This window comes from Hemitrygon akajei, chromosome 4, assembly GCF_048418815.1.
Source record: "Hemitrygon akajei chromosome 4, sHemAka1.3, whole genome shotgun sequence".
NCBI lineage: Eukaryota > Metazoa > Chordata > Chondrichthyes > Myliobatiformes > Dasyatidae > Hemitrygon > Hemitrygon akajei.
The window spans coordinates 7233269-7249321 of NC_133127.1; the positions used below are offsets into that span (position 1 = coordinate 7233269).

General features: G+C 54.3%; 1 protein-coding gene across 3 annotated transcripts in view; it reads left to right on the forward strand.

Moving 5' to 3' along the window:
* The window catches only part of LOC140726096 (tetratricopeptide repeat protein 31-like), an 88281-nt gene extending 73891 nt beyond the window's left edge, over positions 1 to 14390 (forward strand). For 2 of the 3 annotated variants that reach the window (XM_073042048.1, XM_073042050.1), the window contains exons 16-18: positions 10749 to 10851; positions 12672 to 12777; positions 12856 to 14390. In XM_073042048.1, coding sequence (XP_072898149.1) covers positions 10749 to 10851; positions 12672 to 12767 — 199 coding nt within the window. In that variant the 3' untranslated portion in view covers positions 12768 to 12777; positions 12856 to 14390. The remainder of the gene's footprint in view (positions 1 to 10748; positions 10852 to 12671; positions 12778 to 12855) is intronic. The other variant, XM_073042049.1, reaches the window with a different exon arrangement.
* Positions 14391 to 16053: the final 1663 nt, after the last annotated feature.

Genomic DNA, 16053 nt, shown 5'->3' on the forward strand with positions numbered 1-16053 from the left:
TGTGGGTGGTGGGAACCTGTGTCTCTCAGTAAGGGATACAGGTGGGTCTGTGGGTGGAGGTAGCCTGTCTCTCTCAGTACGGGATACAGGTGGTTCTGTGGGTGGTGAGAGGTTGTCTCTCTCAGTATGGGGTACAGGTGGGTCTATGGGTGGAGGGAGCCTGTCTCTCTCAGTACGGGGTACAGGTGGGTCTGTGGGTGGAGGGAGCCTGTCTCTCTCAGTACGGGGTACAGGTGGGTCTGTGGGTGGTGGGAGCCTGTCTCTCTCAGTACGGGGTACAGGTGGGTCTGTGGGTGGAGGGAGCCTGCCTCAGTACAGGGTACAGGTGGGTCTGTGGGTGGTGGGAACCTGTCTCTCTCAGTACGGGGTACAGGTGGGTCTGTGGGTGGAGGGAGCCTGTCTCTCTCAGTACGGGGTACAGGTGGTTCTGTGGGTGGTGATAGGTTGTCTCTCTCAGTAAGGGATACAGGTGGGTCTGTGGGTGGAGGGAGCCTGTCTCTCTCAATACGGGGTACAGGTGGTTCTGTGGGTGGTGAGAGGTTGTCTCTCTCAGTACGGGGTACAGGTGGATCTGTGGGTGGAGGTAGCCTGTCTCTCTCAGTACGGGGAACAGGTGGGTCTGTGGGTGGTGCGAGGTTGTCTCTCTCAGTACGGGGTACAGATGTGTTTGTGGGTGGAGGGAGCCTGTCTCTCTAAGTACGGGTTACAGGTGGTTCTGTGGGTGGTGAGAGGTTGTCTCTCTCAGTACGGGGTATAGGTGGGTCTGTGGGTGGAGGGAGCCTGTCTCTCTCAGTACGGGGTACAGGTGGGTCTGTGGGTGATGGGAGCCTGTAACTCTCAGTACGGGGAACAGGTGGGTCTGTGGGTGGTGAGAGGTTGTCTCTCTCAGTACGGGGTACAGGTGGGTCTGTGGGTGGTGGGAGCCTGTCTCTCTCAGTACGGGGTACAGGTGGGTCTGTGGGTGATGGGAGCCTGTAACTCTCAGTACGGGGAACAGGTGGGTCTGTGGGTGGTGAGAGGTTGTCTCTCTCAGTACGGGGTACAGGTGGGTCTGTGGGTGGAGGGAGCCTGTCTCTCTCAGTACGGGGTACAGGTGGGTCTGTGGGTGGAGGGAGCCTGTCTCTCTCAGTACGGGGTACAGGTGGGTCTTTGGGTGGTGGGAGCCTGTCTCTCTCAGTACCGGGTACAAGTGGGTCTGTGGATGGAGGGAGCCTGTCTCTCTCAGTACGGGGTACAGGTGGGTCTGTGGGTGGAGGGAGCCAGCCTCTCTCAGTACAGGGTACAGGTGGGTCTGTGGGTGGTGGGAACCTGTGTCTCTCAGTAAGGGATACAGGTGGGTCTGTGGGTGGAGGGAGCCTGTCTCTCTCAGTACGGGATACAGGTGGTTGTGTGGGTGGTGAGAGGTTGTCTCTCTCAGTAAGGGATACAGGTGGGTCTGTGGGTGTAGGGAGCCTGTCTCTCTCAATACGGGGTACAGGTAGTTCTGTGGGTGGTGAGAGGTTGTCTCTCTCAGTACGGGGTACAGGTGGGTCTGTGGGTGGTGGGAGCCTCTATCTCTCAGTACGGGGTACAGGTGGGTCTGTGGGTGGAGGTAGCCTGTCTCTCTCAGTACGGGGTACAGGTGGGTCTGTGGGTGGAGGTAGCCTGTCTCTCTCAGTACGGGGTACAGGTGGGTCTGTGGGTGGAGGTAGCCTGTCTTTCTCAGTACGGGGAACAGGTGGGTCTGTGGGTGGTGCGAGGTTGTCTCTCTCAGTACGGGGTACAGATGTGTTTGTGGGTGGAGGGAGCCTGTCTCTCTAAGTACGGGTTACAGGTGGTTCTGTGGGTGGTGAGAGGTTGTCTCTCTCAGTACGGGGTACAGGTGGTTCTGTGGGTGGTGAGAGGTTGTCTCTCTCAGTACGGGGTACAGGTGGGTCTGTGGGTGGAAGTAGCCTGTCTCTCTCAGTACGAGGTACAGGTGGGTCTGTGGGTGGTGGGAGCCTGTCTCTCTCAGTACAGGGTATAGGTGGTTCTGTGGGTGGTGAGAGGTTGTCTCTCTCAGTACGGGGTACAGGTGGTTCTGTGGGTGGTGGGAGCCTGTCTCTCTCAGTACGGGGTACAGGTGGTTCTGTGGGTGGTGGGAGCCTGTCTCTCTCAGTACGGGGTACAGGTGGGTCTGTGGGTGATGGGAGTCTGTAACTCTCAGTACGGGGAACAGGTGGGTCTGTGGGTGGTGAGAGGTTGTCTCTCTCAGTACAGGGTACAGGTGGGTCTGTGGGTGGAGGGAGCCTGTATCTTTCAGTACAGGGTACAGGTGGGTCTGTGGGTGGAGGGAGCCTGTATCTTTCAGTACAGGGTACAGGTGGGTCTGTGGGTGGTGAGAGGTTGTCTCTCTCAGTACGGGATACAGGTGGGTCTGAGGGTGGAGGGAGCCTGTCTCTCACAGTATGGGGTACAGGTGGGTCTGTGGGTGGAGGGAGCCTGTCTCTCTCAGTACGGGGTACAGGTGGGTCTGTGGGTGGTGGGAGCCTGTCTCTCTCAGTACGGGGTACAAGTGGGTCTGTGGATGGAGGGAGCCTGTCTCTCTCAGTACAGGGTACAGGTGGTTTTGTGGGTGGTGAGAGGTTGTCTCTCTCAGTACGGGATACAGGTGGGTCTGTGGGTGGAGGGAGCCTGTCTCTCTCAGTACGGGGTACAGGTGTTTCTGTGGGTGGTGGGAGCCTGTCTCTCTCAGTACGGGGTACAGGTGGTTCTGTGGGTGGTGGGAGCCTGTCTCACTCAGTACGGGATACAGGTGGGTCTGTGGGTGGAGGGAGCCTGTCTCTCTCAGTACGGGGTACAGGTGGGTCTGTGGGTGGTGGGAGCCTGTCTCTCTCAGTACGGGGTACAGGTGGGTCTGTGGGTGATGGGAGTCTGTAACTCTCAGTACGGGGAACAGGTGGGTCTGTGGGTGGTGAGAGGTTGTCTCTCTCAGTACAGGGTACAGGTGGGTCTGTGGGTGGAGGGAGCCTGTATCTTTCAGTACAGGGTACAGGTGGGTCTGTGGGTGGAGGGAGCCTGTATCTTTCAGTACAGGGTACAGGTGGGTCTGTGGGTGGTGAGAGGTTGTCTCTCTCAGTACGGGATACAGGTGGGTCTGTGGGTGGAGGGAGCCTGTCTCTCACAGTACGGGGTACAGGTGGTTCTGTGGGTGGTGTGAGGTTGTCTCTCTCAGTACGGGGTACAGGTGGGTCTGTGGGTGGTGGGAGCCTGTCTCTCTCAGTACGGGGTACAAGTGGGTCTGTGGATGGAGGGAGCCTGTCTCTCTCAGTACGGGATACAGGTGGTTCTGTGGGTGGTGGGAGCCTGTCTCTCTCAGTACGGGGTACAGGTGGGTCTGTGGGTGATGGGAGTCTGTAACTCTCAGTACGGGGAACAGGTGGGTCTGTGGGTGGTGAGAGGTTGTCTCTCTCAGTACAGGGTACAGGTGGGTCTGTGGGTGGAGGGAGCCTGTATCTTTCAGTACAGGGTACAGGTGGGTCTGTGGGTGGAGGGAGCCTGTATCTTTCAGTACAGGGTACAGGTGGGTCTGTGGGTGGTGAGAGGTTGTCTCTCTCAGTACGGGATACAGGTGGGTCTGTGGGTGGAGGGAGCCTGTCTCTCTCAGTACGGGGTACAGGTGGGTCTGTGGGTGGAGGGAGCCTGTCTCTCTCAGTACGGGGTACAGGTGGGTCTGTGGGTGGAGGGAGCCTGCCTCAGTACAGGGTACAGGTGGGTCTGTGGGTGGTGGGAACCTGTGTCTCTCAGTAAGGGATACAGGTGGGTCTGTGGGTGGAGGGAGCCTGTCTCTCTCAGTACGGGATACAGGTGGTTCTGTGGGTGGTGAGAGGTTGTCTCTCTCAGTACGGGGTACAGGTGGGTCTGTGGGTGGTGAGAGGATGTCTCTCTCAGTACGGGATACAGGTGGGTCTGTGGGTGGTGAGAGGTTGTCTCTCTCAGTACGGGGTACAGGTGGTTCTGTGGGTGGTGAGAGGTTGTCTCTCTCAGTACGGGGTACAGGTGGGTCTGTGGGTGGAGGGAGCCTGACTCTCTCAGTACGGGGTACAGGTGGGTCTGTGGGTGGAGGGTGCCTGTCTCTCTCAGTACGGGGTACAGGTGGGTCTGTGGGTGGAGGGAGCCTGCCACAGTACAGGGTACAGGTGGGTCTGTGGGTGGTGGGAACCTGTGTCTCTCAGTAAGGGATACAGGTGGGTCTGTGGGTGGAGGGAGCCTGTCTCTCTCAGTACGGGATACAGGTGGTTCTGTGGGTGGTGAGAGGTTGTCTCTCTCAGTACGGGGTACAGGTGGGTCTGTGGGTGGAGGGAGCCTGTCTCTCTCAGTACGGGATACAGGTGGTTCTGTGGGTGGTGAGAGGTTGTCTTTCTAAGTACGGGGTACAGGTGGGTCTGTGGGTGGAGGGAGCCTGTCTCTCTCAGTACGGGGTACAGGTGGGTCTGTGGGTGGAGGGAGCCTGTCTCTCTCAGTACGGGGTACAGGTGGGTCTGTGGGTGGTGATAGGTTGTCTCTCTCAGTACGGGGTACAGGTGGTTCTGTGGGTGGTGAGAGGTTGTCTCTCTCAGTACGGGGAACAGGTGGGTCTGTGGGTGGTGCGAGGTTGTCTCTCTCAGTACGGGGTACAGATGTGTTTGTGGGTGGAGGGAGCCTGTCTCTCTAAGTACGGGTTACAGGTGGTTCTGTGGGTGGTGAGAGGTTGTCTCTCTCAGTACGGGGTATAGGTGGGTCTGTGGGTGGAGGGAGCCTGTCTCTCTCAGTACGGGGTACAGGTGGGTCTGTGGGTGGTGAGAGTTTGTCTCTCTCAGTACGGGGTACAGGTGGGTCTGTGGGTGGTGATAGGTTGTCTCTCTCAGTACGGGGTACAGGTGGTTCTGTGGGTGGTGAGAGGTTGTCTCTCTCAGTACGGGGTACAGGTGGGTCTGTGGGTGGTGAGAGGTTGTCTCTCTCAGTACGGGGTACAGGTGGGTCTGTGGGTGGTGAGAGGTTGTCTCTCTCAGTACGGGGTACAGGTGGGTCTGTGGGTGGAGGGAGCCTGTCTCTCTCAGTACGGGGTACAGGTGGGTCTGTGGGTGGTGATAGGTTGTCTCTCTCAGTACGGGGTACAGGTGTGTCTGTGGGTGGTGGGAGCCTGTCTCTCTCAGTACGGGGTACAGGTGGGTCTGTGGGTGGTGGGAGCCTGTATCTCTCAGTACGGGGTACAGGTGGTTCTGTGGGTGGTGAGAGGTTGTCTCTCTCAGTACGGGGAACAGGTGGGTCTGTGGGTGGAGGGAGCCTGTCTCTCTCAGTACGGGATACAGGTGGGTCTGTGGGTGGTGGGAGCCTGTCTCTCTCAGTACGGGGTACAAGTGGGTCTGTGGGTGGAGGGAGCCTGTCTCTCTCAGTACGGGGTACAGGTGGTTCTGTGGGTGGTGAGAGGTTGTCTCTCTCAGTACGGGGTACAGGTGGGTCTGTGGGTGGAGGGAGCATGTCTCTCTCAGTACGGGGTACAGGTGGTTGTGTGGGTGGTGAGAGGCTGTCTCTCTCAGTACGGGATACAGGTGGGTCTGTGAGTGGAGGGAGCCTCTATCTCTCAGTACGGGGTACAGGTGGGTCTGTGGGTGGAGGGAGCCTGTCTCTCTCAGTACGGGGTACAGGTTGTTGTGTGGGTGGTGAGAGGTTGTCTCTCTCAGTACGGGGTACAGGTGGGTCTGTGGGTGGAGGTAGCCTGTCTCTCTCAGTACGGGGTACAGGTTGTTGTGTGGGTGGTGAGAGGTTGTCTCTCTCAGTACGGGGTACAGGTGGCTCTGTGGGTGGTGGGAGCCTGTCTCTCTCAGTACGGGGTACAGGTTGTTGTGTGGGTGGTGAGAGGTTGTCTCTCTCAGTACGGGGTACAGGTTGTTGTGTGGGTGGTGAGAGGTTGTCTCTCTCAGTACGGGGTACAGGTGGGTCTGTGGATGGAGGGAGCCTGTCTCTCTCAGTACAGGGTACAGGTGGCTCTGTGGGTGGTGGGAGCCTGTAATTCTCAGTACGGGGTACAGGTGGGTCTGTGGGTGGAGGGAGCCTGTCTCTCTCAGTACGGGGTACAGGTGGTTCTGTGGGTGGTGAGAGGTTGTCTCTCTCAGTACGGGTTACAGGTGGTTCTGTGGGTGGAGGGAGTCTGTCTCTCTCAATACGGGGTACAGGTGGGTCTGTGGGTGGTGAGAGGTTGTCTCTCTCAGTACGGGATACAGGTGGGTCTGTGGGTGGTGAGAGGTTGTCTCTCTCAGTACGGGGTACAGGTGGGTCTGTGGGTGGTGGGAGCCTGTATCTCTCAGTACGGGGTACAGGTGGGTCTGTGGGTGGAGGGAGCCTGTCTCTCTCAGTACGGGGTACAGGTGGTTCTGTGGGTGGTGGGAGCCTGTCTCTCTCAGTACGGGGTACAGGTGGGTCTATGGGTGGAGGGAGCCTGTATCTCTCAGTACGGGGTACAGGTGGGTCTGTGGGTGGTGAGAGGTTGTCTCTCTCAGTACGGGGTACAGGTGGGTCTGTGGGTGGTGATAGGTTGTCTCTCTCAGTACGGGGAACAGGTGGGTCTGTGGGTGGTGAGAGGTTGTCTCTCTCAGTACAGGGTACAGGTGGGTCTGTGGGTGGAGGGAGCCTGTATCTTTCAGTACAGGGTACAGGTGGGTCTGTGGGTGGAGGGAGCCTGTATCTTTCAGTACAGGGTACAGGTGGGTCTGTGGGTGGTGAGAGGTTGTCTCTCTCAGTACGGGATACAGGTGGGTCTGTGGGTGGAGGGAGCCTGTCTCTCTCAGTACGGGGTACAGGTGGGTCTGTGGGTGGAGGGAGCCTGTCTCTCTCAGTACGGGGTACAGGTGGGTCTGTGGGTGGAGGGAGCCTGCCTCAGTACAGGGTACAGGTGGGTCTGTGGGTGGTGGGAACCTGTGTCTCTCAGTAAGGGATACAGGTGGGTCTGTGGGTGGAGGGAGCCTGTCTCTCTCAGTACGGGATACAGGTGGTTCTGTGGGTGGTGAGAGGTTGTCTCTCTCAGTACGGGGTACAGGTGGGTCTGTGGGTGGTGAGAGGATGTCTCTCTCAGTACGGGATACAGGTGGGTCTGTGGGTGGTGAGAGGTTGTCTCTCTCAGTACGGGGTACAGGTGGTTCTGTGGGTGGTGAGAGGTTGTCTCTCTCAGTACGGGGTACAGGTGGGTCTGTGGGTGGAGGGAGCCTGACTCTCTCAGTACGGGGTACAGGTGGGTCTGTGGGTGGAGGGTGCCTGTCTCTCTCAGTACGGGGTACAGGTGGGTCTGTGGGTGGAGGGAGCCTGCCACAGTACAGGGTACAGGTGGGTCTGTGGGTGGTGGGAACCTGTGTCTCTCAGTAAGGGATACAGGTGGGTCTGTGGGTGGAGGGAGCCTGTCTCTCTCAGTACGGGATACAGGTGGTTCTGTGGGTGGTGAGAGGTTGTCTCTCTCAGTACGGGGTACAGGTGGGTCTGTGGGTGGAGGGAGCCTGTCTCTCTCAGTACGGGATACAGGTGGTTCTGTGGGTGGTGAGAGGTTGTCTTTCTAAGTACGGGGTACAGGTGGGTCTGTGGGTGGAGGGAGCCTGTCTCTCTCAGTACGGGGTACAGGTGGGTCTGTGGGTGGAGGGAGCCTGTCTCTCTCAGTACGGGGTACAGGTGGGTCTGTGGGTGGTGATAGGTTGTCTCTCTCAGTACGGGGTACAGGTGGTTCTGTGGGTGGTGAGAGGTTGTCTCTCTCAGTACGGGGAACAGGTGGGTCTGTGGGTGGTGCGAGGTTGTCTCTCTCAGTACGGGGTACAGATGTGTTTGTGGGTGGAGGGAGCCTGTCTCTCTAAGTACGGGTTACAGGTGGTTCTGTGGGTGGTGAGAGGTTGTCTCTCTCAGTACGGGGTATAGGTGGGTCTGTGGGTGGAGGGAGCCTGTCTCTCTCAGTACGGGGTACAGGTGGGTCTGTGGGTGGTGAGAGTTTGTCTCTCTCAGTACGGGGTACAGGTGGGTCTGTGGGTGGTGATAGGTTGTCTCTCTCAGTACGGGGTACAGGTGGTTCTGTGGGTGGTGAGAGGTTGTCTCTCTCAGTACGGGGTACAGGTGGGTCTGTGGGTGGTGAGAGGTTGTCTCTCTCAGTACGGGGTACAGGTGGGTCTGTGGGTGGTGAGAGGTTGTCTCTCTCAGTACGGGGTACAGGTGGGTCTGTGGGTGGAGGGAGCCTGTCTCTCTCAGTACGGGGTACAGGTGGGTCTGTGGGTGGTGATAGGTTGTCTCTCTCAGTACGGGGTACAGGTGTGTCTGTGGGTGGTGGGAGCCTGTCTCTCTCAGTACGGGGTACAGGTGGGTCTGTGGGTGGTGGGAGCCTGTATCTCTCAGTACGGGGTACAGGTGGTTCTGTGGGTGGTGAGAGGTTGTCTCTCTCAGTACGGGGAACAGGTGGGTCTGTGGGTGGAGGGAGCCTGTCTCTCTCAGTACGGGATACAGGTGGGTCTGTGGGTGGTGGGAGCCTGTCTCTCTCAGTACGGGGTACAAGTGGGTCTGTGGGTGGAGGGAGCCTGTCTCTCTCAGTACGGGGTACAGGTGGTTCTGTGGGTGGTGAGAGGTTGTCTCTCTCAGTACGGGGTACAGGTGGGTCTGTGGGTGGAGGGAGCATGTCTCTCTCAGTACGGGGTACAGGTGGTTGTGTGGGTGGTGAGAGGCTGTCTCTCTCAGTACGGGATACAGGTGGGTCTGTGAGTGGAGGGAGCCTCTATCTCTCAGTACGGGGTACAGGTGGGTCTGTGGGTGGAGGGAGCCTGTCTCTCTCAGTACGGGGTACAGGTTGTTGTGTGGGTGGTGAGAGGTTGTCTCTCTCAGTACGGGGTACAGGTGGGTCTGTGGGTGGAGGTAGCCTGTCTCTCTCAGTACGGGGTACAGGTTGTTGTGTGGGTGGTGAGAGGTTGTCTCTCTCAGTACGGGGTACAGGTGGCTCTGTGGGTGGTGGGAGCCTGTCTCTCTCAGTACGGGGTACAGGTTGTTGTGTGGGTGGTGAGAGGTTGTCTCTCTCAGTACGGGGTACAGGTTGTTGTGTGGGTGGTGAGAGGTTGTCTCTCTCAGTACGGGGTACAGGTGGGTCTGTGGATGGAGGGAGCCTGTCTCTCTCAGTACAGGGTACAGGTGGCTCTGTGGGTGGTGGGAGCCTGTAATTCTCAGTACGGGGTACAGGTGGGTCTGTGGGTGGAGGGAGCCTGTCTCTCTCAGTACGGGGTACAGGTGGTTCTGTGGGTGGTGAGAGGTTGTCTCTCTCAGTACGGGTTACAGGTGGTTCTGTGGGTGGAGGGAGTCTGTCTCTCTCAATACGGGGTACAGGTGGGTCTGTGGGTGGTGAGAGGTTGTCTCTCTCAGTACGGGATACAGGTGGGTCTGTGGGTGGTGAGAGGTTGTCTCTCTCAGTACGGGGTACAGGTGGGTCTGTGGGTGGTGGGAGCCTGTATCTCTCAGTACGGGGTACAGGTGGGTCTGTGGGTGGAGGGAGCCTGTCTCTCTCAGTACGGGGTACAGGTGGTTCTGTGGGTGGTGGGAGCCTGTCTCTCTCAGTACGGGGTACAGGTGGGTCTATGGGTGGAGGGAGCCTGTATCTCTCAGTACGGGGTACAGGTGGGTCTGTGGGTGGTGAGAGGTTGTCTCTCTCAGTACGGGGTACAGGTGGGTCTGTGGGTGGTGATAGGTTGTCTCTCTCAGTACGGGGTACAGGTGGGTCTGTGTGTGGTGAGAGGTTGTCTCTCTCAGTACGGGGTACAGGTGGTTCTGTGGGTGGTGAGAGGTTGTCTCTCAGTATGGGATACAGGTGGTTCTGTGGGTGGTGGGAGCCTGTCTCTCTCAGTATGAGGTACAGGTGGGTCTGTGGGTGGTGAGAGGTTGTATCTCTCAGTACGAGGTACAGGTGTGTCTGTGGGTGGTGGGAGCCTGTCTCTCTCAGTACGGGGTACAGGTGGGTCTGTGGGTGGTGGGAACCTGTGTCTCTCAGTATAGGTTGCTGGTTGGTCAATGTTTTCAGGTTTTGATATCTTCTGCCCGCTGGTAGGAGGGAGAGAACGAGGGTTATCCTCTGTGGCTGGGGTCTTTGATTATCCTGGCTACTTTGCTAAAGCACTCATACAGTGTAAAGGCATAAAATTACTGTAAATTACAAAAATATGCGAAGATAGGAATGGTGAGATTGTGTTCAGAAACGTGATGGTGATGGAGAAGAAACTACTCCTGGGTGGTGAGGGTCTTTCATGATGGATATCGCCTTCTTGATTCTGTGCTTTTTGAAGATGTCCTCAGTGCTGGCGAAGCTAGTGCCCATGATCTAGCTGGCTGAGGTTTTTCCAATGCTGTGCAGTCGCCCCTCCATACCAAACAGTGAAGCAACCAGCTAGAATGCTCTCCACGGTGCGTCTGTGGAAACTTATGAGAAGTCTCAAACTCTTACTAATGGAAATATAGCTGAAGTCGAGCCTTCTTTGTAACTGCATAGATATGTTTGGTCAAGAGTAGATCTTCAGAGATGTTGACACCCAGGAACTTGAAACTGCTCACCCATCCCACCTCTGACCCCTTGATGATGGCTGGTGTGTGTTCCCTCAACTTCCACTTCCAGAAATCCGCAATCAGTTCCTTGGTCTTACTGAGTGAAAGGTTATTGTTGCAACGTCATTAAACCAGCCAGCCAATCTCACTCCAGCCTGGGTTTTCACCTTACCCAGCCTATGAACTGATGGCTTGTGTCCCCTCCACAGTGTTGGAACTATCCACAGCATCAGAATGCTTCAAGATCGCTTTTGTGCCTTCATTAACTTCACTACCAAGCAAGGAGCCGAACGTGCCATTGCAGAGTTACAGGTACGTTGGGATGTTTGTCAGTCCTGGCCTGGACTGTGAGACCAGAGGTCTGCAGTGTGATTGGAACTTGCTGCCACCAGTGGGAGCCATTGGACAGCCAGAAAGAGACCCTTGTTAACCAGGCTCAGGTTTATTATCGCTGACATGACGCGAAATTTGTTGGTTTACAGCAGCAGTATAGAGCAATACATAAAATTACCATAAATTACTAAATATATAGTGGAAACAAAATGAACCAGTGAGGTAGTGTTCCTGGACCATTCAGAAATCTGACGGCAGTGGGGAAGAAGCTGTTTCTAAAACGTTGAGTGTGTGTCTTTTGGCTCCTGTAGCTCTACCCTGATGGTTGAAATGAAAAGAAGGTATGTCTTGGGTGGTGAAGGGTATGTCCTTGAATGCCACCTTCTTGAGGCACCACCCTCTTGAAGATGTCCTCAATGGTGGGGAGGGTTGTGCCCTTAATGAAACTGGCTGAGTTCACAACCCTCTGCATCCTCTTTGGAGGCCCCACTGTCCACTGTGCAGTGGAGCCTCCAGACCGGACGATAACGCAGCCAGTCAGAATGTTCTCTGCTATAGAAAGACATACCAAATCTCCTGAAACTCTTAACCAACTATAGCTGCTGTTGTACCTTCTTTGTTATTGCATCAATATGTTCAGCCCAGGACATATCCTCTGGCCGTGGATGGGCAGAGAGACCTGTCTGTTGCATTAATGAGGGCACCTTCGCTGGTTCCAGAACTATGGATGCTGGGGCTTCCACAGAACAGTCAATATGTACATAGGTCTCACCTGTCTGTCAGTGATGGCCATAGGAGGTGGAGTTCTGTCAGTCCATCCAGTTTCCCTGCTGTCACCAAAGTAATTTTAACTCAAGGGGCAAGAAAGTGGGAGAGGAGAGGGTGACGTGGGTAGGAGGGGAGAATGGGGAGCAGAGTTAGGCCATTCAGCCCATTGAGTCTGCTCTGCTATTCCATCATGGCTGATTCTGTTTCTCTCTTAACCCCATTCTCCTGCCTTCTCCCTGACTAATCAAGAACCTATCAACCTTCACCATAAATGATTTGGCCTGCATAGCAGTCTGTAGCAATGAATTCCACAGATTTACCACCCTCCGGTTAAAGAAATTCTTCCTCATCTCTGTTCCAAATGGACGTCCATCTATTCAAAGGCTGTGCCCTCTGGTCCTTTCAGTATTCGATACATTTTAATCAGATTCTCTTCCTTTCCCCCCCCCCCCCCCAACCTAATAATCTTCAAAACTCCAGTGAGTAAAAGTCCAGAGCCATCAAATGCTCCTCATGTTAACCCTTTCATTTCTGGAATCATTGTTGAGAACCTCCGCTGGACCCCCTCCAATACCAGCACGTCCTTTTTCAGATATGGGGCCCAGACCTGCTCACAATACAAGTGCAGAATGGGAAGAGGGTTGCGGAGATCCACGGCAACTTACATTCATATCACATCCGCACCATCTGTAGCAGTGAGGTGGTTTGGGTCATAAAGCAGCCATTGGGGGTGTTCAGGAGGTCATGGGTGGGGTCAGGTCCTGACAGAAGTGAGGGCGCAATTGCTGGTGGAGATCAGGGTGAAGCTGGGAAAAATGGGGGGGAGGGGGATGGGAAGGGAAGAAGGGGGAGTAGGTGGTCATATAGATGGTTGACGGGAGGGTGGGGGTGGGGTCCATTGAGGTGATGGGAGCAGGGTTGTAGTGAGTTGTGTGGGGGAGCGGTGATTTGTCTACCCACTCTGATTCTCTCCCCCATCTCCTACTCCCTCTCTCCCCTTCTCTTTCCCTGCTGTCCCCCCTCCCCTGCAGGGTATTGAACTGGAGAGAACGAAGTTGGTGATCCGGCATCCTGACAATATCTATAAGCACCTGGGAGCGGGCAGGGTGGGAGCCACAGCCCGCTAGTCTCGGCCGTGTAAGTAATTGTCGTTAATTGCCTGGCCCCCACCCACCCCCCTGCCCCATGACTAACTGTTTCTCACTGCCCTTCCAGCAGGTACCCAGCCACCCTCCTGCACCCTCCCAGGGGTAGGTCGGTCATTGGAGGGGAAGGGGCGAACAGGCGGACCCAGAAAGACACACCTCTGTGTATGAGAGAGACAGACAGACCTTAAGCCCATCTTTCGTGATTTGGACAGGGTCTCCCTCGTTCAACACCAGGGACGGAGAGAGCCTTTGGTCTGCAATCAAGTGTCCAAGAGACTGGAAGACCACGTGGAGTTTGGAATGATGGGCTGAGGGTGGCGCTGAGCATGTGGGGGGGGGGGGGGTTGGAATGAGCAGTTTCCTGACACTCAGACACACGCACACACATTCACACACAACAGATGTACACACATACTTTTTTTCTCTGTCTCTCTCTCCACGTGTGTATATATATATATTCTGAATACTGAAAGGCCTAGATAGAGGGCATGTTTCCTATAGTGGAGGAATCTAGGACGAGAGGGCACAGCCTCAGAATAGAGTGGTGTCCATTTAGAACAGAGGTGAGGAAAATTTCTTTACCGAGATCACCAAGAGGGTGATGAATCTGTGGAATTCATTGCCACAGACTGCTGTGGTGGCCAAGTCATTGGGTATATTTAAAGCAGAGGTTAATTAGTTCTTGATTAGTAAGGATGTCAAAGGTTACAGGGAGAAGGCAGGAGAATGGTTCAGAGAGGGATAATAAATCAGCCATGATGGAATGGCAGACAGACTCAATGGGTCAAATGGCTTAATTCTGCTCTCATGTCTGTGGTCTCACACGCACACTTCACATTCCCTCAGAGAGCAGACCAGATGTCCTAGACCACAGTTTAGAAAGCTGCTTCACTTATTTCCCTGGATGAAGGCCATTCAGCTCGTTCAGTCTGAGCAATGTGATCATTGACAGCATCTGCTTCTGGAGTGCCCTATCCACAGGTGGATCTGGGGTGGGGTTTTGAATCACCTTCCAAATACACCCCCACCTCAGCCCACCCCTGGCTGGTCTGACAGCATAAAAGGATCCTGCTGGGAAGCTCCTTTAGATCGCCTACAGTGTGATTTCCCCCTCCGTCAAATCAGAAGCCTAACAGAGGGACATGGACACAGTTGTAATGACACCCTCGCCTCAAGTGGATCCCTTGTCTCTGAATCTTTTCAAATGCTGCTTCTCGTGACACACACCAGAAACCTGGGCCACCCCTACTCACCCCCCCCCCCCCCCCAAAACGCCTGAACTGTCAAACACCTGGAGAGCATCTCCTCCTGGTCTCCCCACGACCATCCCTGCTGCTTTCCTGACTCCCGGTGTCTGGGATGGCGTGGGTGGAGAGTGGTGGGGCCCCACTCCCTGCCGCTCCTGGTGCCATATCAGTCACAGTGCTGGGTAATCGTTAAAACTCGGTGCTCAACAAGTAATGAGCTGATTTTACAGTTTATAGAATGCACAATGTCTTTATATATAAAAAGAATCAAGTTTTTACAACCAGATCAAAGATGATTTGAACAAAATGAGGCGCGGCAGAGATTGCAAATATATATTCCCGCGAATCTGCAGACTATGTGTTTGTTTTGACTCAGTGTTTGACAACGAGTGTTTCAGACTCTCCACACACCCCAGGGTGGAGAAAGGAATTTCACTGTGCACCCCAGTGTGACACAAGGAATTTCACCACACACCATACATAGTGTGACAGAAGGGATCTGTCCAGACACCAACACACCCTGACATCATGCCAGAAACCCAAACTACACAGGTAAGTGTGTCAAATTACAAAGGTGAGGGAGGGATTTTAGACCATTGTTTATGGCTGTTAAAGTGGTGTACTTTTTGAGAAGTTATCAGTCTCGGGTAGCCACAGTGAATGGCAGGTGTGTAATACAATGGAGAGACCTTGGGTAGAGGCACAGAAAACATGGTACATTGAACATAGTGCAGCGCTTTCGGCTCCTGATGCTGTTCCGACCACATAGACTATGCTTCTTTCATCCACGTGCCTAATCAAGCGTCTTTTTAATGATCCTAATATATCTGCCTATACCACCACCTTTTGACTGTGCATTCCACTGTGTTTTAAAAAACACGCACACACACATTAACTTCCCCTCTGTACTTTCCTCCCTCCAATCACCATAATGTGATTTCTGTTCTGGGAAAGAGTTTCTGACGACTCAATCTGACTCCATCAAGTCATCTCTCATCCTCCTGTGTTCCAAAGAGAAAAGCCCTAGGTCACGCAACCTAGATTCAAAAGACATGCCTGTTAATATAGGCAACATCCTGGTGAATCTCCTCTGCAACCTCTTTAAAGTTCCCACATCTTTCCTATAATGAGGCAGAATATTGTAATTGATAGTGAACATAGTTCTGAAAGTGGAGACACAGGTCTATAGGGTGGTGAAGGTGTTTGATATTTTTATGGTATCAAGTAAAAGAGTTGGGACATTGTGTTTGGGATGTATAAGATGTTTCTGGGGTGCACTCAGGGTACTGTGTTCAGTTCTGATCACCACGTGACTGGAACAACATGATTAAACTGGGAGAGGTTCACAATGATGCTGCCTGGATTGGAGGGCTTGAGTTATATGGCTGGATAGGGAATGAGTGGTGTGGGTAGAGTTTTGAAGGAGGGGAGTGGGTGGGGAGATGGTGGTAGTTGCAGTGGGATGTACAGTGGAGCAGTGAGTTGTTGCTCAGCTCTGGCCACACTGATTCACTCTCTCCCTCCTTCCCTGGATAGGCTGGGCAGTCTTCCTTCAAGTTTTTGACGCTGAGCGGTGACAGCAAAGAAAATTTACAAGTACATTGCCAGGACTTAAGGCCCTGAATTATAGGGAATGGTTGAATAGACTAGGACTTTATTCCCTGGAGCAAAGGACAATGAGGGGAGATTTGATGGATGTGTACAAAATTATACACATAATTTTGGTGATAAGAGAGCTTAAGGTTAAGGAACCCTTAGGGAACAGTGATCACAATATGATGGAGTTTACTTTGAAATTTGAGAAGGAACTAAATTCCAATGTGTCAATATTTCAGTGGAATAAAGGAAATTGTAATGGCATGAGTGGGGAACTGGCCAAAGTTGACTGGAAAGGGACACTAGCAGGAAGAACGGCAAAGCAGATGGCTGGAGTTTCTGCGAAAAATGAGGGAAGTGCAAGACAGATATATTCCAAATAAGAAATTTCGAATGGAAGGACACTACCATGGCTGTCAAGT